Here is a 20,814-nt window from a genome sequence, read left to right as displayed (position 1 = left end):
TCATTAAACTCATAGTAGAATTGATGCTAAGTCGCCTAAGGATAATAGTCCGTACCTTATGACGAACTGCTCGATCCACGGTGCCCGTAGGGTTATAGTGTTAGGAAATCATTATTGAAATGCCTAAATAAGCATACAAGCTTGTAAGAATTGGAAGAAATTTAATCCAAGACCTAAACCTACAAACATAACTTCATACTTACCTTCAATTATCGCCAAATCGACACCAACGAATGACGATGTTGTTATAGAGGAGATGAGAGGGTGAAGGTGCACAAACCTTTATGCTTTCATGCTCTCCCTCTCTCTTTCTCCTCTTTTCTCATCTTTCTCTCTTTCTCCCTTTCTTTCTTCTAGGAAAAATTCGTATAGGGAGAGAGGGTGCCCAAATGAGGCCTTTTATAATGTCAGATTTGGTGTAAATGACCCCAAGGGTTGGGTTTTTACTATACTAGCCCTATGGGAGAATTTTTCTAGCCTCTAAAGCTCACTATGGGGTATACATATTGATATACACCATAGGATAGTTAGCCCTAATGATGATCTACGTATGGACATGTTCGGCCCGCCATTTGGATGCGTCGATCGACAGATATGATTAGAAGTCTGTTCAACGGTCACCGATGGTCGATCGGGGCCGCGGCTATACGGATATGAGCAGGAAAATATCCTTACTCCACGTGTAAAGTTTGGTCATAAACTGACGGTCTGAAATCATCAACTTTGCATAAGAGTAGACGACCCAATTCACTTAAGTTTCAGCTTCTTCCTTTAGGGTATTTGCACTTCTCATGCACTCGTCCTTTGGCTCAAGTTGAGCGGTTCTGGATAGTACCCAGGTCCGACTCCCGCGATGGACGTCAAGCCCAGTAAGACGGACATTATTCTATAGTTTTGGAACTAGTGGCCCACCAACGAGCGGTCTAAAGCTTGTTCGGAAAATCGGGGCATTTCTGAAATGAATTAGGTATTGAGATTTCTCGTGGGCAATGATTAGGGTTTGGATTAACTATGTTCATAGTGTGACCTATTTATAACTAGTGAAAGTGGAGATTTGGTCATGATTACTCTAAACCGTCGGTTTTAGGCTAAAAGAGTAACGGGGTTGATTTGGTCTATTAGTCAAGATCCGAGCCTTATCTGACTCGGCTTCGGTTAGATCTTTAATTTAGTTATGATTGTCTTGATTAGTTAGCGATGGGTCGGTTAGATTTGGGCCCTACGTGAGTAAATCATGGGGCTAAACTTGATGTTCAAGTGATCGGGCGGATTCGTTGCCTTCCTATAGTTGATTAATCGGACTTGTGCGGTTCTTTACTGGTATCACCCGTGTATAAACTAACATTGAGTGTCAATGGTCAGTAAGTGATAATATAAGTTAATTATATTTAAAAAAAATTAAGAATTTTTAGAAATCCAAAACAGTGAAAATCCAGGATGTTACAATAGATCATTTGTTCTTTGTTATTCTTAGAATTCTACTATATGTGTTGGTATTCATTAAGTCTCACATGTAAATAGTCCCATGATAAAAGAAAAAATTGATTATATCTTAAACTCTAAATAAACCACCCTATCACAATGGCCAATGATAATTGCATGCTCTAATGGTTAGAGCCATCCAAGAGGAACATTGCGCCTAGTTTTCTCTTATCAAGATCGTTTATCTAATGACCCATGTTCGAACTAATCTCAAATGTCCTTCGCATTCACCCACCGTTATTTGAAGGAATCCGAATCAATTTCTTAACTCTTGAGAGAGATTTCAAAATAGGGGTTTTTAGTATTTGGTTTGCAATAAAATCCTATGAACATCAAATACATCATCCAAAATGCACCTATTTTTCTCGTTTCACTTAAATTCACACCTTTTTTTTTTATTATTTTTTTACACACTCACGCCAGTGGGACTTCACCACCTATGGATACTCAAACCCTTGACCGGGTGTTGAAACTCCTGAGATTCACACCTAAAACCATCTGAATTTCTATTTTCCAGCACTTCTTTGGCATGAATCGGATGGGCTAGCACCACTGTTGTCGTCTCCACTTAATTGAATTGAACAGGATCCTTTGATTCACTTGTTCATACAATCATGACATAAAATTCATTTGTGCGATTGAATTTCAATCCAAACGAAACGTATAAGATATTCAGTAAGGATGGATTTATTATTATTATTATTTTTTTTTAATCATTTGGAGGCATTTGGAGGCCGTTGGGAGGGGATTGGGTGTTAACCTTACTGTGTGGAGCCACTTTGACGAAATATTTGTATATCCAGAGCCGTCCATCCGTTTTTCCCGCTCATCTTCGAACGTGATCCGAAACATTTAGTAGATCCAAATCTAGGATGGACCAGTGGTGAATAACTACTAAAAACTTTTTTGTGGGCCACAGTTTTTTTGGATGAAGCTGATATCTGTGTGTTCCCTTTATCCAGGTCTTCTTGACCTTATTGGAATGCAAATAAACATTACCGAAACATTAAAGTAGACCTAGGAAGTTTTTAATGGTAGGGTTTTGAATCACCACTGTTTCCTATGGTGTGGTCCATTTGAGATTTGGATTTGCTTAATTTTTGGAACTAGGGACTAAAATAAGCCACAAAAAAACGGATGGACGGCGTGGATATACAGGACGTCATCAAGGCGGGCCCCACGGTAAGGATCCCGAGCCCTTGTGGGTGCTCGGTGGTATGGGAATGGCGAGGAATTCGCATGCTCTTATGCTCTTATGCTGGAAATGGAGCTGTTTCAAACATCCTTCAAAGTGTAAGGAATGTCCACAGAATGAGAATGCAACGATAACTAAGTGTAGCCGTCTGGATTCACGAACATGAATGCTATATGTTTTTAAAATGGGTCAAATCAATTCTAACCGTTCATTTGTGTTGGAAATTGTAGCTCATCTTATCAGTGGACAGGTCCAGTTTTTGGTGGAAGGAAATTCTGCATTGGGGTGCATCCGATGAATGGATTGGATCACACATGTGTGCCACTTTGGCACGTGAGTGGCGTGTACGTATAGCAAAGCTCCCATCTCGTGGTCCACACCGGCATGATTCAGGTAGATACCTCCTTATCCATACAAGGTGTCGTGAACCAACTTTTGAGGAGAGCAATTCAACTCGGCATGAATTGCGTTGATATCTGATTCTCTTCACGGCGATCGTATATGATACAACCGCTCTCAGATGAACAGTCTAGATCATCGTGTCTTGCTACGTTGATGACTTTTAACCGTTGGATCGGGGTCTTTTTCATGACCCAAATCGTTTATATGATGAACCCCACTTTGGATAGGGATGACCAAGAGCATTCTCGCCCTTTGATTATTCAAAGGTGAAGAGACTACCATGATCATAGGGCTGAAATAATCCAATCTATGCCCTTTAATTTGTGGGTGCAGCCCATATGGACGTAAGGCCTATCGTATGAACGGTTTGGATCATTGGAAGATCCAAGGTGCGTTCTAGATTTCCCCATGCATGCATGCCATGTGTCCAGTACCGGGCTGGTCTGACCATATTTTTTGAGATGTCAGGACGGTTTACCAGGAGCGGATTAGGAGAATGAGACCCCGGATCCACCGAGGTGGGTGGGACCCTTGACTGTGGGGCTCACAGTGATGTATGTGCTTTAAATCTTCACCGTCCAACCATTTTGAAAGATCATTTTAGACATGATCCAAAAGTGAAGTAGATCCAAATCTTATGTCGACCATACCACAGGAAATAGTAGTGATTGAATTTCCATTATTAAAAACTTTATGAAAGCGTCCGAAATGTTCATTTGCAAAGCAACATGTTGATAAGGTGACAAAGATCTGAATGAAAAGACCATGCAAATATTAGATTGATCTAGAAGTTTTGTAGCCCATGAGAAGTTTTTAATGGTAGATTACTACCGTTTCCTATATTATGGTCTACCTGAAATTTGTATTTGCTTCATTTTTTGGATCATGGCCTAAAATAAGCTTTCAATGTGGATGGACGGTGTGGATGTAGTCACATACATCACAGTGAGCCCTACAGTTAGGGGTCCTACCCAGCTACGCAGATCCAGGGTCTCATCTAATCCACTCCCGTGTTTATCCAGCCCTGTACAAATCCAGTTTTCCATATCATTTTGCTGCTGTAAATCTCAGGTGGACCGTAGGAAAACAGTTGTAATAGCATGTACACCGTTAAAATCCTCTTAATAACCAGTGTAATATTTATTTAACATCCAACCTGATGATTAAGTCATTCAAAGGGAAAAACCAAACCAAAAATCAGCTTGATCCAAACTTCTCTAGCCTCATAAGTTTTTAACGGTGAGCGTTCAATCAACATTGTTTTATGTGATGTGATCCACTCGAGATTTGGATCCACTTCATTTTTTGGCTAATACCATAAAATGATCTGAAAAAATGAAGGGACAACATGGATGAAACACATATATCATGGTGGGGCCCACAGAGTACCGATGGCTAGTGGTAGGTTGACTAGCGGATCCGCTCCCGCTTGATGAGCGGCTCCGATATCGTACACGTGTGCCACTTTTGGACGTTTGAGTGGGGTCCTCTATTTTGAGAGTATACTCGGCATTCCTCCACTCCCACGTGCAAATCATTCTATGTTTGACCACGAAATTGCAAATCTGGGATTGTGGCCGACCTGATTTTGGTGGGCCCTGACTTTTGCAAGATATCTCGAAAGCCTTCGTTTTGACCCTGTCGCGTCACAGTATCTTTCTGGCCACCCACTGGGGCCCACATTCTGAAAGGGCATGATGATTTGGACCGTTCATATTTTCATTACTATCATAAATAAATTACTATCCAATAAATACCCTTCAGTGATGATCCTAACCATTGATTTAGATTTGAATGTAAGCCGTTGAAATTTTCCTTTTATTATTCTAAATTCATCCACAGACAGGGATAGTCCGTATAGCATAGAGTCCACAGCATGGACGGTTCCGATCATGGGACTACTCGGCATGTGGCCCTTTGTACGTGGCGGCAAACGAACTCCTGGGCGCGCCGTTGGTACTTGTGAGAGCAGGATCTCATGCACGTGTGAAAGCCCCATGCCTTCGTCTGGTGGGCCTCCCGAAACAACGAACCATGCTTTGAAAATGCGCCAGTCTGTCAGAACCCATGCTAGCTAGTTCATCTTGCCGACCGTTCTTTTTGACACGTGGATATGCTGTCCTGAACTACAAGCCACGTTGCTTTTGCGCCGTGGCCCACCTGGCGCAAACCCTGCCCGGGGGGAGAGCAGATTAGGTGAAACCCCACGTTGACGTATGTATTATGTATCTACGCCGTCCATCCGTTTTTCCAAGGTCACTTAGAGCATTATTACAAAAATAAAGAAGATCCAGTTACTGGGAAGACCATACCATAGGAAACAGTGGCGATTGGCGATTAATGAGCCACGGAACTTTTGCATAAAGCTAACATGGGTTGGTTTCTTTCATTCATGCTTATGTGACCTTATCAAGTGATGGTAAATAAACATTATAAAAACATTAAAATACTCCCCTCAGAAATTTTTGATAGTAGGATGGTCAATCACCATTGTTTCTTAGAGTATGCATCTGCTTTATTTCTGAGATAATGCTTTAAAATGATATAAAAAATGGATGGATAAAATGAATGCATGATACATGCATCAAGGTGGGCCTCACGGTAACTCCATATCATTCGTGTATTTTTTCCATCACATTATAAGATAAAAGCTTAAAATTGAGATAAACCTAAGACTCAAGTGGACCACATCATAGGAAGCAGCAGTGACAATGACAATGTCTCTTGTTCATATAGCTTTCAAAATGTGCATAAGATCATTCCAACTAGGAAATATTAGTGTCATCCAAAAAACTTTTGGCTCTAGCAAATGTTTCAATAATTTTCAATCCTTATAATTACCTACCATGTGATTCATTTGAGTTTTTTTTGTCTCTTTTTGACATTCATATCCTAACATCAGCAGGTAAAAAGATGAGCAAAATGGATATCTCACAGATATCAGGATGGTCCCACCTAGCTTCCAACGGTAGGAAATTGCTGTGTGGAAGGCAAACTTCGTATTGAAAACCTTGATCTAGCTGCCACTGAGCTATACACTCCTGCCTCATTTTAGAAGGTGATCTCAAACAATGACGATATCCAAAACTCAAATGAAACATACTTCAAAGAAATAGGAGTTTTGGATCAGGCTAATATTAGTGTTTTCAGTTCATCCCAAATGGAATGGCCTTATGAACGGCTTGGATGATGCATAAACATCACGGTGAGCTGAGGACGGTTTCAATGTTGTGTTGGTACATTTGAGTTTTGGATCTGCCTTGTTTTGGGATTGTGTCAAATTAGCTGAGAAAATTGATGGATGTAGTAGATTTCTCACGGACATTTGGGTGGACCCCACCGAGGGCCATGGGCAACTCGCATCCGTACAACTAAAGTGTGCCTGCGTATCACGTATCATACGAGTGCACACCCATATCCATAGCTCAAGTGGTGATAGACGGAGTACCCAGATCCATATCTCATGTGATAGATTGAGTGAAAGATACCTCGTTTCAACGCTAAGGTCTTGGTATCGATACCCAAGATGGGTGGCTAACAGTGTGTAGTGTGCACAGACAAAATGGGTGTACTAACAAGCCAACATATGAGTGCCAAAGCATCTGATAACGACGGGAACGGATTGGCTACTCCCCCTTACACGAGCCAGTGGCTGATGGTTGATGCTCCGTGGGACCCACCTTGATGTATGTGTTTCAGCCATGTTGTCGACCTATTTTTCTAAATCATTTTATGGTATGAGATAAAAAATGAGGTATATCCCAATCTCATGTAGACCACACTACAGGAAATAGTATTGAATGAACACCGACCATTGAAAACTTTTTGGAAGCTATAAAAGTTTCGGATCAAGTTGATATTTATTTTTTCCCTTCCTCGGGGTCTTCATGACCTACTCAAAATATTGGATGACAAATAAACAGTACAGTGGGCCTTAGGATGATTTTAATGGTGGATATATAATCACCATTGTTTTCCTGTGGTGTTGTCCACCTGAAATTTATATTCCGCTAATTTTTGTCTCACGTACTAAAACGATCTAAAAATATATATGGACGGCATGGATGAAAGACATACATCACGGTGGGGTCCACAGAGCACCGACCACCAGCCTCCGGGCTGGTGGCAAGGGGAGTAGCCAATTCATTTCCGATAACGACCCCCTCAAATACGCGAAAAGGATGTTGTACGGCTCGCAGAAGACAAGCCGCAGCAACCCGCAATCCAGCAACTGCACGCAATCCTTATCGATGAGTTATATGATACTCGGGCAGCTCATGACGCTTGATATGCAGGCACTCATAAATTTTATATGTGCTATATGTTAACAAAAATTAAAACCGATCTGGTTGTGCAGCTCACTATCACCAAGCCAAAGCCTCAAGGACAGATTGGTTGAAAGATCTTGACCTCTGATTCGTTGGACAGTGTTTTTACGGGAATAGGACCGTTGGATATTTTTATTTTTATCCGTCCAGTAAAGGCCCATCAGTCTGATAGTAAATAAGCAAATAATCGTAAATGTTAGTAAATGATAATCTACATTGATAAATATAATTTGGACGGTTTAATTTGACTGCTTCTATGCGACTTTGTGCAATTTCTAAGTGCATGTGTATCATCTATCACACACTGTCAGAGTATCAAAGTTTTTCCTATGTACATCCTGCATTTCTTTGTTTCAAGGCCAGGGAATTCCTCTCCCTCTCTACTGCTGATTCATATATCGAGATAAGAAGGGAAGGGGGAGAGAGAGAGAGAGAGATGGAAATATCAGAATCAAAAGAGAGAAAGAGAAGATCTGATAATCGCTTCCCTCTCTCTTTCTACTTCAGAATTGCCAATCAAATTATCAACCAGGTGTCTCTCTCTCTCTCTACTTATTTTATATTTTTTTGAATATTTATTTATTTATTTATTTATTATTGATATATATGGATGGTGGTGATGATGGTGTTGGGAGAAGGCAAAAGTGTATAGAGATGAGCAGAACATCAATGATCTTTTTATTACTTTGAACAGATATTCAAGGCATGTTCCTCTCTCTCTCTGTCTCTGTAAATTTCTGAGATTGAATTACAGCAGATTTGAATGAATTCCACTTTAAGAAATCATGGGCGCTTTTTATTTGGTGAATGGATTAGTTGGAATGTTTGATGTGGATGTGTTTCTTCTGGGGAATTTTTTATAAGATTGGAACAGAAAAGAACATTGTCCAAGCTCACTTTAAGAAATCATGGTTTTTTTTTTTTTTGGATGATGCGTTTTGGTGTATGGATTAATTGGAAATTTTTGTATGTAATGCTCAAAGGAGTGTATCTTTTTGGGTTCTTCTTCTTCATTGTTTTTTAAGTTTATGAGCTTGGATTTGAGAGAAAGTGCATGGAATTTGCTTTGTACCACCTTAAGCTCCCAGGTGCATAAGGTGCTACATTGCTTACACACTCTCCCCCCTTAACTACATAACTTGAGCCCCTTTTATAGATAGGAATGACAACCCACATTCCCAACTGTCTGATGATAGCCCAATGAAGGTTGAATTTGTATTCTCAACAGGATTAGTTCGGATTTTGGTATGGATACTCAAAGGCGTGTGTTCTTATAGGTTCTTTTTCATTCTTTGGTTTCTTTTCTCTTTTTAATTTTATGAGCTTGTATTAGAGAAATTGCACGAAATTTACTATTAAAATTCTTGGGTATCTTTTAATTTTTTGGTTTTCTGGTGAATTTTGCTGCGTATTAGTTGGATTTTATTTATTATTATTATTTTTTGTGTATTTGGGTTCCTCTTGAATTCCTTTTTTTTAAAATGTATTTTATGAACTGGGATTAGTGCAAAATTTCATGGAAGGCAAGTATTCTTATTGGTTGTCATCATCATCATTCTTTAAAATAAAATTTTTTTTTTTTTTAAAAGGTTTTATATTTAGTATGGCTATCCAAGGGATGTCTTCTCCTGGGTTCCTCTTTTCTTATTTTTCTTTTTCAAATTTCATGAACTTGAATTGGAGAAAAATTATGTAGGTTACTTTTTGAAATCATGGGTATCTTATATTGTATGTTGTGTACTTTGGTATTGATGTGTGGGATGGTATCTTTTTTATTGTTATACCTTTGGATGGATTGAGCTATGTAAATATGGGCAGGATTTAAATTTTAATGGTGGCTAGTCAAAGAGGGGTTGTTTTTTCTTTAATTCTAAAAAGAGGTATTATGCAATGCTCCGGTCATATGTTTGATTAGGCTTTAAGTTTGTACATGTGAGCCCACAGTACTGTGATTCAATCCAATGATATGATGGCCTTCACTGTTAACAGGTCATGACCCAGAAATCTCCCAGATTGGAGAAGCCCTAAACCCTCAATAGACAGCTAAGAAGTAGATGTTTTACAAAGAAAACATAGCAACAGCTCACATTTATTTTTATTTTTAAGGGGCTAAATGTTCTGTGGCTGGTGGATTTTTGGTGCATGGGCCATCCACAGTGTGGCCCATCATACCACTGGCTTGGATCACTGAACTGTGGGCCCCACCCAGCTCTACAAACCAAAAGCACGAAGTAAAAGCTATTGGCCCGAGCATTGTTGAATATCTCTTCTAACAACTCATATCAGCTAAAAATTTCTTCTCACTTGCATTCACAGTTTACTATCAGAGATCATACCTCAACACCCCAGTTACTTAACTTACTCTACGAAAGAAAAGCTTCGTCATCAGAAGGTAGATTATTCTATATTATTTTCTTTCTTCCATACTATGTACAAAATGCATTTTTGCTGAAATATGTTGAAAAGATTGATTGCTTGGAGTTTAAGAATAAGGGAAAAGATGAAATTTCCGAGCAACACATCACTAGGATGGGGGCAGGGATCCAAATGGGGAGTAAAATGGTTAAAATCGTCTACTTGGTATAATATTCATGCTGCACTACATTTACAATGGAGCCAGACATTGGGACGGATCAGGGATTGGCTTGCATGTATACCATGTGGATGGTGAATGAGTTGTTAACATGCAAGTAGTGTCTGACACTGCAAGTGAATGATAGCAGCTGGGTCCCAAGGACAGTTGTTGTTTGGTAGGATTTTGGGAGTTGAATATTTCATTATTTCTTGTTTGATGTTGGATCAGACATTGAAGGAGTTCACCAAAGAAATGGAAACTTTGAAGCCTCGACTTGGAAGGAAAATCAATGAGATTGACGGACATCACGTTGAGAGGCCTAACAATAGTGTGAATGGTTCTCATATCACCTCACAGAATCCAGAATATCATTCCCTTCCAGGCTGCAATGAGAGGAAGGTGCAAGAACAACTCTCTCTCTCTCTCTCTCTCTCTCTCTCTCTCTCTCTCTCTCTCTCTCTCTCTCTCTCTCTCTCTCTCTCTCTCTCTCTCTCTCTCTCTCTCTCTCTCTCTCTCTCTCTCTCTCTCTCTCTCTCTCTCTCTCTCTCTCTCTCTCTCTCTCTCTCTCTCTCTCTCTCTCTCTCTCTCTCTCTCTCTCTCTCTCTCTCTCTCTCTCTCTCTCTCTCTCTCTCTCTCTCTCTCTCTCTCTCTCTCTCTCTCTCTCTCTCTCTCTCTCTCTCTCTCTCTCTCTCTCTCTGCCAAACATAGGTACATAGATGCACGCACATGCACCCGAGCACACATGCACACCAGAATTTCATTCAACACAATTGCTCAAACTTACTGTAAGGTTGTGATCCTTATTGTATACAAAGAACAAGAATGTCTTGTGCGCCAGAAAACCGATACATGATGTCAGCCTCGTATCAGCTGATACGAGCACATATCAGCCCCAAACTATAATTTGCCCAAAAAATTTCAAAAATATCAGAAAAATAGGGAAATGTAAAACTCCATAATATTTGTATGTGTTTTGAATGTGTATTCAATATTATATCAGGCTGTTCTTTGATAAGAATGCTGTTTGTCAGCCTTACCTGCTGCAAGTCAACCAAATGGGCGCTAATCTAACACCAATCAGGCATGATTTGTTTGGATTGTTGCTCATTACATTGATATATATATATATATATATAAAAGTTGAAGGAAAAAGGGAAAAAATGTGATGATTTACCCCCGCATCATGAATTGGACCGGGCTGCGTCACAACCATTTTGGTTTATTTTTCAAGGCATGCTTGGGAATAATGGTCAGGGATGATTTCTAGGCTTTGTCATTCTAATCCCCATTCCCTTTGAAGAGGAACTATATGATCCTTGAACAGAGGGTATACATGGTATACTTGGGTTTTCGCCTTTGTCTGTTGTCCCTCACAATGGGTAAATCATGCCCTGAAAATTTCCTTAACAACAATCATAACCTTTCAAATTGCTGGACCCAACAGACCAATGATCTGGATGCTAAAACATGGGTGAACAAACTGAAAGCCCAAGTGTACGTGCCTAAACGTCCGACAAAAAATTAGACTAAGGGCATTACATACCCAGGGTAGTATGAATTTCCACCAATATCAATATACTACATGCTATTAGTACTTCCATTTCAAGGAATGATCTGTTCTTTTATTTCCCTCTTTTTTTTCTTAATCTATTTTTGTGTGAAAAAACATCTTAGCTGTTATAGTTATGGTTAGTCCTTCCATCGCAAAGAGTGATCAGTTCTTCTATTTGACTTACCATCTTAAGAAATTACAAGGATATGTTCCTAATGAAGTGCAAATTGTTCTACAGGGCACCATCAAAACTAAAACTCACAGGTAAAGTGTTTCCTTCAAGCTCGAGATATTTCATGTTAAACTAAGGCAAAACTGGATCTTTTGATATTTTGTGTTGAAGAATTGTGTGGTCCTGACTTCTGAGCTTCAAAGCAAATGTGCTATTTGCTGGTGCTCCCAATTTCTTACATTCTGGGTCTTTGGTTGGTGATTTGGATTATTGATCTGATATGCCCCAACATGGATGGGGGATGCACCAAAAATCTCCCAGGCCGGAAGATCCCAACTCTTCAATTGGTGGTGTAAAAATAGATGGTTAATAAAAATTGATAGCATCACAGACATGTACATTTGCCGACGCTCAGGACAATATTACTTCCTCCTCCATATTCATCTTTTCTATCTATTTGTGAATCAGTAAGGACTTCTCGACCAATTGCGTATCTGTAGTTACAAGTGGTAGTGTCAGAAATTGCATCGACCCAGTGGAGAATATTGGCTTGGCATCCGTCATTACAATCGATTCAAGAATTGGTTGCACACCACCTGAATCCCCATGTTTGATGTCTTCTGCAACGGCAAAGGATTGCAATATCAGCGTGCATGTCGTCACACAGTCTTCCCCCTCTCCCATTCTTTCTTGCCTCCAGGAAGCTCCTCAAGCTGCCCATGTTTCACATATCACTGTTTCTGATTCAAGAAATGTGAATTTGAGATCTTCATCCTATGATATCACTCATGATGTACACATAGTAAGCACTGCCCATCATTTTTTCCCTGTCATAGCTTTCATGTGTCATATGATTATATGATGCTCAGATGAAAGAAAACGACATGTTTTTCTTAATATCTTGAGGGCCTGATCATGGAATGGCCCATGCACTTTTTAATAATAAATAACATGCCACGTAGCATTTACCCATCTGAAGCATGAGGCATAAGCTACATAGTATGTAGCATAGGCTACATGCTATTTCTAGTTTTTTATTAAGGTTGCGCCTAGTTGCACCAAATATCATGAAATTTCATGATATTTTACACCTGATTAGACTGATTAATAATGAAATTTCGTGATATTTTGTGTAACTAAATACATCCTAAAATAATAGGAACAATAGGCAAGATTGAGATAAAGATAAAGAATAGCAATGGAACTGATTTAATATTGTTGCTTATATTATTTAATAAAATCATTGAAAACATTAATTTTTTAAATTGGAAATAGAAAAATGTAACAAATCATTGAAAACATCAACTAGCTTTAATGTTTAGTGAAAAATAACTTGTAGTGTGAGCTATGTATCGTGAAATGTAGCCTACATTGTAGTGTATGCTAATCAGCGTTGTAGGCTGTAAGTGACTTAAGCTGTTTTAGTGAGCTATGTAGCATGAAGGGTAGGCTAGGCTACGTGGTCTAAGCTATTTAACATATTGGCACCAACTTCTCACATATCAAGGGATCCTATCCATCTAGTGGAAGTTGAAAATCACAACCAATAATCCACATTTAGTGGGGCCCAATTAGATGGTTGGGATCATCCAGTGAGGGTATTTTTTTGGTATCTCCAATCCACCATGGGGCCTACCATATGTATCTATTATTTGGATCACCAAATGGTCGGCCCCCTTATTTATTTTATCAGCCTGAGCAAATGCTGATTCAAAAAAGTGCATATTTACTTATATAAAAGTGATGTGCAGTTGCACGAAACTAGGCACATCTTCTAGTCAATGTGCGATTTTGTTTAGATATTCCATGGCTTTTCATCAAAGAAATCGATAGATTAGGATAGAATCGCTTTTCACTGTGCAGTCAGCAAGGTTGATGGAAGATTTTCTCGAACTTGCTAGAACTAACACAAACAAAGACCTTGAGACTTGTGGAGTCCTCGGTGCTTTCCTTGTAAGATTGACTCTCTCTCTCTCTCTCTCTCTCTCTCTCTCTCTCTCTCTCTCTCTCTCTCTCTCTCTCTCTCTCTCTCTCTCTCTCTCTCTCTCTCTCTCTCTCTCTCTCTCTCTCTCTCTCTCTCTCTCATTTTTTTTTTTTAATCTTTGATGAATCCAGAAGAATCGAACCTTTTATGTTACAACCCTAATAATTCCAAAGCAGGAATCAACTTCCAGCTCAGTAAGTAACTTGGGTACTATATTTTGTGCAAGTTTCTGCTTTCTACATCCTACAGTACTTGTTACTTGCACTTCGTAGATTAATGTCCTCATGAAACTGATGAATACTTCATCGCAGTGCCAGGCATTGAATGAGGAAGAGATTTACGCCATCCAGGACGAGCAGTCCCTTTTTCCTCTCGGATGGATCCATGTATGTAACTCATTTCAGTAGCACTTGTCTTTGTTCCTTGTGTAAATACCTCTTTGAAACAGACCTGCAAACGTGCCTTCCGAATTCTATTTATGATTTGTTTAAAATCAAGTCCATTCTCCACTCTTCCAATCACTTTAGTTCCATTTCATCCCTCTATTTCCATCTCTACTCTTAGGTAGAGGTTTGCTAGCGCCACATGCACCTTTACACACAGCTACATGTGCCAACATTGATTGACGACTTGTCCAAGTTGGATGTGACTTGTTTGAGCAAACTCAGACTCAGTCGAATCTAGGATGTGGCTCGTTCAAGTCGACTCAGACTCGGCCGAATGTAGGATGTGCCTCATTCGAGTCGACTCAGACTCAGTCGAGTCCAATCCTGTATGGTGCCATGGTTCAGAACTTAAAATAGGGCTAGCTCCAACTCAAGCTTAGTTGCAACTCGAGTTAGGACCAAGCAAGTAGGTCTGAGTTGCTTAGTCTTAAAACTTCGTGTGGTAAGTGCTAACTATCGGGTAGGCCACACATGAATGGAAGTAACAGACACTAAGAAAACTTGCACACATGATCATGTGTGACCTCTCTGATAGTTGACGCTTGAGCAGCCTAATTTTTTGGCCCCGATATCTTCACAGTGGGTCCCATCTGATGAATGGTAGCAATAGACGGTAATAAAACTTTCACACTTGATCATGTGTTGCCTAGCTGATAGTTGACACTTGACCAAGCTAAGTTTTTGGCCACATGATCTACATGGTGGGTCCCACCTTATACATGGCTCTGACATTATGTACACGGGCCAGTTTGGTGCATATAGCCATGTCTAGAGGTGAGTGTGGGGCCAGCAACCCTGGTAGGTCTATTTATTGCACAATTATGTGAATTAGTAATTTCCCATGGCAGAAAGCAAGTATAACATACACAATCTGCATGCCTACCTTAGCTTACAGCTCCTGCAAGCATTGCCTACTTTGCATGAGTTGTGTGTTTGTTTGTTTCCTTTCCGAAGAAAAAAAAAAGGTTGTTGAGGTTGCATGGACTTGCTATATCTCATTTAATGAAGCTAGGCTTTGAAGGTATGGGGTTGGAGGAGATACATTGCACCTGGGTTTGTACTGTACATGTGGCATGTGTATGATGATCCAAACCGTTCATTGATCAGGGACAAGCCTGAAAGTATCACAGAACGAAAATCACACTGATTGGACAACCCTAACCATGTGAAAATGGTTTCCAAAAATCACAAAAATTGTGCATTTTTTACATGGTTAGGATTTTACGTTTAGGATTTTACGTTTATGATTTATTTGTGGAGTACTGATGAATGAATGTTTCAGATCATCATCCACAGATGCCACAAGTACAGTATAAACCTGGAAGAATGAAAATTTCCTCCTCCCAGGTGGACTGGATTTCCTCTAGATGTTTGGAGTTTGGACTGAATATTATCATTCCTGCTATGTAAAACATTTGGTTTTAGTAAAGTTGAACTATCTTTCGGTGCACCACATCAGTCACCACCAAAAGTGGGTTGTATTGACCCATATCAGGCCATTCCGAGCCTGTATTGGGCGAATACATATGTATCATGATCATATCAGGAGATATGTATCAGTTTCGGATGATACTTTAAACCTGCTCTTAGCCTTTTTTTCTTCTGGTTCCTAACTCTGTCTATTTTCAGACCCATCCATCGCAGACTTGCTTCATGTCATCGATTGATTTGCATACTCACTACTCTTATCAGGTAAGCAGAAAAAACTTCATTAGATTCAATGCAAAAAAACAAAAAATCCAATCCTATTTTTGAAATTTGGCGTTACTCATTTTCCTCTTTGTACAACCATTTATGGGGTTTTAATGCCAGCCTTTGGCTGTGTTTGGATGTGCAATTGATATAGGCTGCAATAATTTGCGATGCAATTGCTGAAATATTCTGATAGTATTCTCCCACTCTATTGCTTCTTGATTATTGTAATTGAATCCCATTGTATCTCCAACTGTAGCCTAATGAAACATTGTTGCCATCTGATTGTTGTCCAAAGCTAAAGCTACACAGCTGTGGTGTTCTCTTTGAATGATTTCAATGAAACTCCATCTTTTTTTTCATTTCTTTTTCTTTTTTTAAGGGTTAGCTTGTTAGTACACACCCATGTCAGTACACACACTCCATGTTAGCCACCCCCACTAGGGATCGATACCATGACCTGAAGTGTTGAAACGGGGTATCTCCACTCAGTCTGCCAGTTGAGCTATGGATCTGGGTGTAATGAAACTCCATCTTAACACTATTGATAATGAATACTACTCGATCACACACTTGGCCCGTCCAATCATCATCTATGCCACTGGTCAACTTAAAGATACTTACTAGTGATTCCTATTCATGTTCATGTGTAGTTTAAAGATACTTGTTGGATATAGGTTATTTTTCAATCATCCAAACTGGTTTTATATTTGGGATGACGCATCATGGATGGAGGATACCAAAAGAAAAGAAAAGAAAAAAAAAAAAAATCCTTTAGATTGAGACTATTTCAAACCTTTGGTGATTTAACTATTTTCCTTATAGGGCTGGTCCTGGCCTAACACAGCCCTGCAGGGCCTGGACCTTTTCAGCCTGACTGGGGCTGGGTCGAGACTAGGCCAGGGCTTTGATGGCTAGGGCCTCGTCCTATTGCCACCCCTAGTTCGCACAGCATTTCAGTTACAGAGACATGATTATTTCTTTCGGTTAATGGTTCAAATTGTGTTTAGGTAATGCTAGCAGAGGCGTTTGCGATCGTCATGGCCCCAACAGATGCCACAAGGTGCCAAAGTCTTACACCTCTACCCCTTACCAATATGCATTTTCTTCTAAAGGAATCATGCAATGGTTTGCATTGAGAGTTTGTACTGTATTGTTCAGGTTTTCAGTTTGTACTAGTGGGCTGTAGTTCAGTGATCCAAGCAGGGGATGTTCCCGAATGTGGATGGCCCATGCACCAAAATACCCAGATGGAGATGATCCTAACCTTAAATAAATAGGCTACCAACAAATTGATGGTTACAAAAAAAGATACGACAAATGTATCACACAACCCTAGTATCTGCCAATCTGGGGAATTTTTGGTCCATCCATGGTGAGGCCCATCATATTGATGGTCACTAGACCATGGACCCTACTTTCACAAGCTGAAAACCTGACTGTTGTAGTACAAATTCATGGCACAACCATTGTATAAGATCACTTGCTTTCTTGATAGAAAGGATTGGACACGGACACGAACTTCATTGGAAGCCATGCAAGAAGAGGCTGTGGTGCCTAAAATCCATAACTCAAATGGGCCATAACATAAACCTTCGTGGAGCTCACTATGATGTTGATACGCTATCCAACCTATTTGTAAGGCGATTCACATGAGGACAAGGAGAAAAACTGATTATCAGCCTAATCCAAAACTTAGATGGGCCCCAAGAAGGTTTCAATGTGTCCCCATCCCCACTTTTCTCCTTGTGGTCCAGTTGAGTTTTGGATCAGCCTTATTTTTTGGCGACGCTCTAACATTAGCTAGCACAAATGATGCATGGGGGCGGATATCACACACGGGCCCCACATTGCTTTTTTGTGTCGTGTCTATATATATGGAACAACACTTAAAAACTCCACATTCACATGGAGCATCCTATTTTTATGGTGGGCTCTCTCTCTCTCTCTCTCTCTCTCTCTCTCTCTCTCTCTCTCTCTCTATATATATATATATATATATATATACATGCTTAGGAATTATATGATCCTCGACTTGAGGATATGCACAGTACCCTCAAATCTCAGTTTCTGCAACAGTTGTGCTTATGTTTCAATGATCCAGACTGCTGTTCTGGTGAGAGGTCCCATGCATCAAAAATCGCCACAGATGTTGGGCCTTTCTTAGTCGAATGTGGATCATGCCGTATTTCTACTCTTACCTTTGCCATTTGCTGGCTACAATACATGTTGAAATGTTAAAATTGCTATATCAAGGCGATTTTCGGGCATGGGCAATCCATAGTGGTCCATACAGACAAATGGTCTAGATCACTTTGGGGTCTGCTCATTCAAAATGAACGCCTAATGATGTGATGCACGTCCTCTACTCTTGATGTTCATAACATTATATTTCTACCTCCAATGCACCCAATGCCAAATGGCTGCCAACAACCACAGATTTGAAACTCCAAATACCATCATGGATTGACAACTCATCTGAGTCGACTCAGACTGTTACATCTGACACTGTTCAGCACCACTAGTGGAGATTGAGAATACAGGGTGACTTGAGACTCAGGACTGAACTGAGTCTTAGTCAGAAAGTTAAAACCATGGATTCCATGTATTCCCAATAGTTTGCATTTGTAACTTCAGCTGCTATATTAGATAACATGGAACAGCATTGACTGTTTTGTTGATTTCATAGTATTTAAAGCATGATTTTGTCTTGGGGTGAGCTTGTCAGTTTTTTATCCTTGTAGGAGCTACGGAATATTCCGGCTCACCCATCCCGGTGGAACTACTGTCTTAAAAGAATGTGAAAAGAGAGGCTTCCATCCTCACCAAGAACCGCCAGATGGGAGTCCCATTTATGAGGATTGCTCCAATGTTTATATTAATCCAAATCTGAGGTTTGAAATCATCGATCTTCGTTGATTTTGTGATTCAATAGTTTGAGTCACACGTTGCGATGAAAATGGACGGGTAATATTTAGGACCATGTATTTCATACCTTGATGTATATATTTGTAAGCATGTTTATTTAATGTGCTTATTAGAAATATATGTAATTGTATGTGAAATATTAGCAGATGCAGAAAGTTAATGTTATGGGGTTTTTCAATAGTATTGTTTAAAATAATAATAATAATAATAATAATAATGAATGTAGATATCAACCCATACAAACGCACAAAGTGAACTTGCCCCCACTCGTTTGGAACATGTGTGGGAAATCTGGGCAATTCATCAGGCAGACCCAACTTTTATGCATGTTGGCCCAAAGATCAGGCTGCCTCGATCAGCTAGGCAGACACAATGTATTTGACGGGGACCGTCAATTGACTTCTTACACATTTAACATGGGAATCTAATGAAATAAGAAAACAAATAGGTAAGGCATGCAGGGCTTTGCTGGTGGAGAGCGTGCAAGGCACTATCAGAGGTTGAGTCGGCTGAGTTATGAACTCAACGAGTCTACCCAAGCCACTATAGAACTGAGTTTCCTATAGACTCAGCTTTATATCTTACACAGTCAAGTTGACTTACCCAAGATTCATCACTGAATTTCAGCACTATAATTGGTGGCTTACCTGATGAGTGGACCACCCTGAATTCTGGTGTAATTTGTAAAAAAAATCCCATGGTGGGAACTTGTTTGATGAGTGGCTAGGATCTTTCAAGATCATGCAGAATCATAGATCTAAAATTCAGTGAATCGATCTCAAACTTGGCTAAGTTGGGCCTAAAGTCACTAGGACGAATTCAGTCATGAGCATGACTCGTTCCCAGAACAGCGAGACTTGCCAAGCTGGTTGATTGTTGAGTTGACTCAGTCAATTTGTTGGGCATGTCCATCTTAGCCATCTTTTATATATTTAATAGAAACATGGCTATTTTCAGTATCTTAACCATCTTTTATGTATTTAGTCAGACTGTCACATACCGAGTCAAGTTGGGTAAAGACTCAGTTGAGTCTGTGAGTTGATCTAATTAGGCTGGAGATAAAACCATTTTCTTCCCAGGCATTACCAGATTAGAGTATCAAAATCTGAATACCATTTTATATACAGGTTAAATAATAAAATAATAAAATATGGATTTTAGAGGAAATCTCAAACATCCATTGTGACACTCACGATCAAGGGTTTGGAAATGGTACCCGACAGATCAGTCCTCTGATGTTTGACTGAGTCAGCAGAATCCAAGTCATTAGGATGGTCAAGTGAAACCTAAGAACATCTGAGTTGATTAGAATTGATGATATTCTTTAACACAAACCATTCAGATCATGCCTGACCAGAGGTAGCTCTCATCACTTTCAGACCTACTCAACAGCATTAAATGGTCGCAACTCAAACTTGTAACATGACCAGTTGGGCCAGTATGTGAGACGTCTTAACTGTGCAGAGGATGAGGCTCCATCATGCAGATGTCTGGCAAATACGGCCTACCCACTCACTGACCAGGCAGGCGACCTGTACAAAAACATTGTACGTTTCAAGTCCAATGCAACTCGGATTCGGTAGTAGCTGATCCGGTTTGATACCCCAAGTCACCCCTGACACGGGTCAGCCCCGATTCGAGTCGGGGTGAATGAGTAGATCCCCTGTCCCCGACTCTTTTAACCATGTTTACCAGCAATCCACATTGGACGTACATGTGAAGCCTGCTTGATGAGCAGACCAGCCTACTTTTGCATCAGATCACCTTCACCATGAGGCCCACATTATGCACAGATCAGATGTTCTACATGCGACAAAGCGAGCCGCATGTGAAGGTATGTGTGGCTCTAGCAAACCTAAAGCAATAGTAGGAGAGGAATGCTGAGTGAGCTCACAGGGAGTACGGTCTTTGGCAATCACCTGATCAGTCGAGGCTGACAAACAATCTTGATTCACCATATCCTCTTTTTCTTCTTTTTTTGAAGAGCTCTTATTTCTTAACAAATGGGGCGGTTTGGCAGTACCAAAGAAATGGACAGTTCCAGCACCGCTCCGATGG

At 40.0% G+C, this 20,814-nt stretch overlaps 1 protein-coding gene across 3 annotated transcripts; it reads left to right on the top strand.

The window, feature by feature from the left end:
- Positions 1 to 7,767: 7,767 nt before the first annotated feature.
- LOC131234318 (AMSH-like ubiquitin thioesterase 2) lies at positions 7,768 to 18,934 on the top strand. Of its 3 annotated transcripts, XM_058231104.1 has the most exons (12): positions 7,772 to 7,939; positions 8,046 to 8,110; positions 9,724 to 9,799; positions 10,211 to 10,381; positions 11,773 to 11,798; positions 12,175 to 12,508; positions 13,570 to 13,659; positions 13,822 to 13,884; positions 14,002 to 14,076; positions 15,766 to 15,828; positions 16,839 to 16,891; positions 18,573 to 18,934. In XM_058231104.1, exons 1-12 carry the CDS (start codon positions 7,844 to 7,846, stop codon positions 18,745 to 18,747), a joined length of 1,287 nt encoding a protein of 428 aa, XP_058087087.1. In that variant the 5' UTR covers positions 7,772 to 7,843; the 3' UTR covers positions 18,748 to 18,934. The 3 variants fall into 3 exon arrangements, with proteins under 3 accessions (XP_058087088.1, XP_058087087.1, XP_058087089.1); XM_058231105.1 differs by lacking the exon at positions 15,766 to 15,828 and having other exon boundaries at positions 7,768 to 7,939; XM_058231106.1 differs by lacking the exon at positions 8,046 to 8,110 and having other exon boundaries at positions 7,774 to 7,939.
- Positions 18,935 to 20,814: the final 1,880 nt, after the last annotated feature.

This window comes from Magnolia sinica, chromosome 19, assembly GCF_029962835.1.
Source record: "Magnolia sinica isolate HGM2019 chromosome 19, MsV1, whole genome shotgun sequence".
NCBI classification, from domain to species: domain Eukaryota; kingdom Viridiplantae; phylum Streptophyta; class Magnoliopsida; order Magnoliales; family Magnoliaceae; genus Magnolia; species Magnolia sinica.
This window is presented reverse-complemented; position numbering and strand designations above follow the sequence as displayed.

Bases quoted from the DNA above. Each gene is read 5' to 3' on its own strand.
- LOC131234318 (XM_058231104.1), top strand. From the start codon at position 7,844: ATGGAAATATCAGAATCAAAAGAGAGAAAGAGAAGATCTGATAATCGC. The intron at 7,940-8,045 runs GTGTCTCTCTCT...TGTTGGGAGAAG, and splicing joins CCAATCAAATTATCAACCAG to GCAAAAGTGTATAGAGATGA. The intron at 13,660-13,821 runs GTAAGATTGACT...TGATGAATCCAG, and splicing joins GAGTCCTCGGTGCTTTCCTT to AAGAATCGAACCTTTTATGT.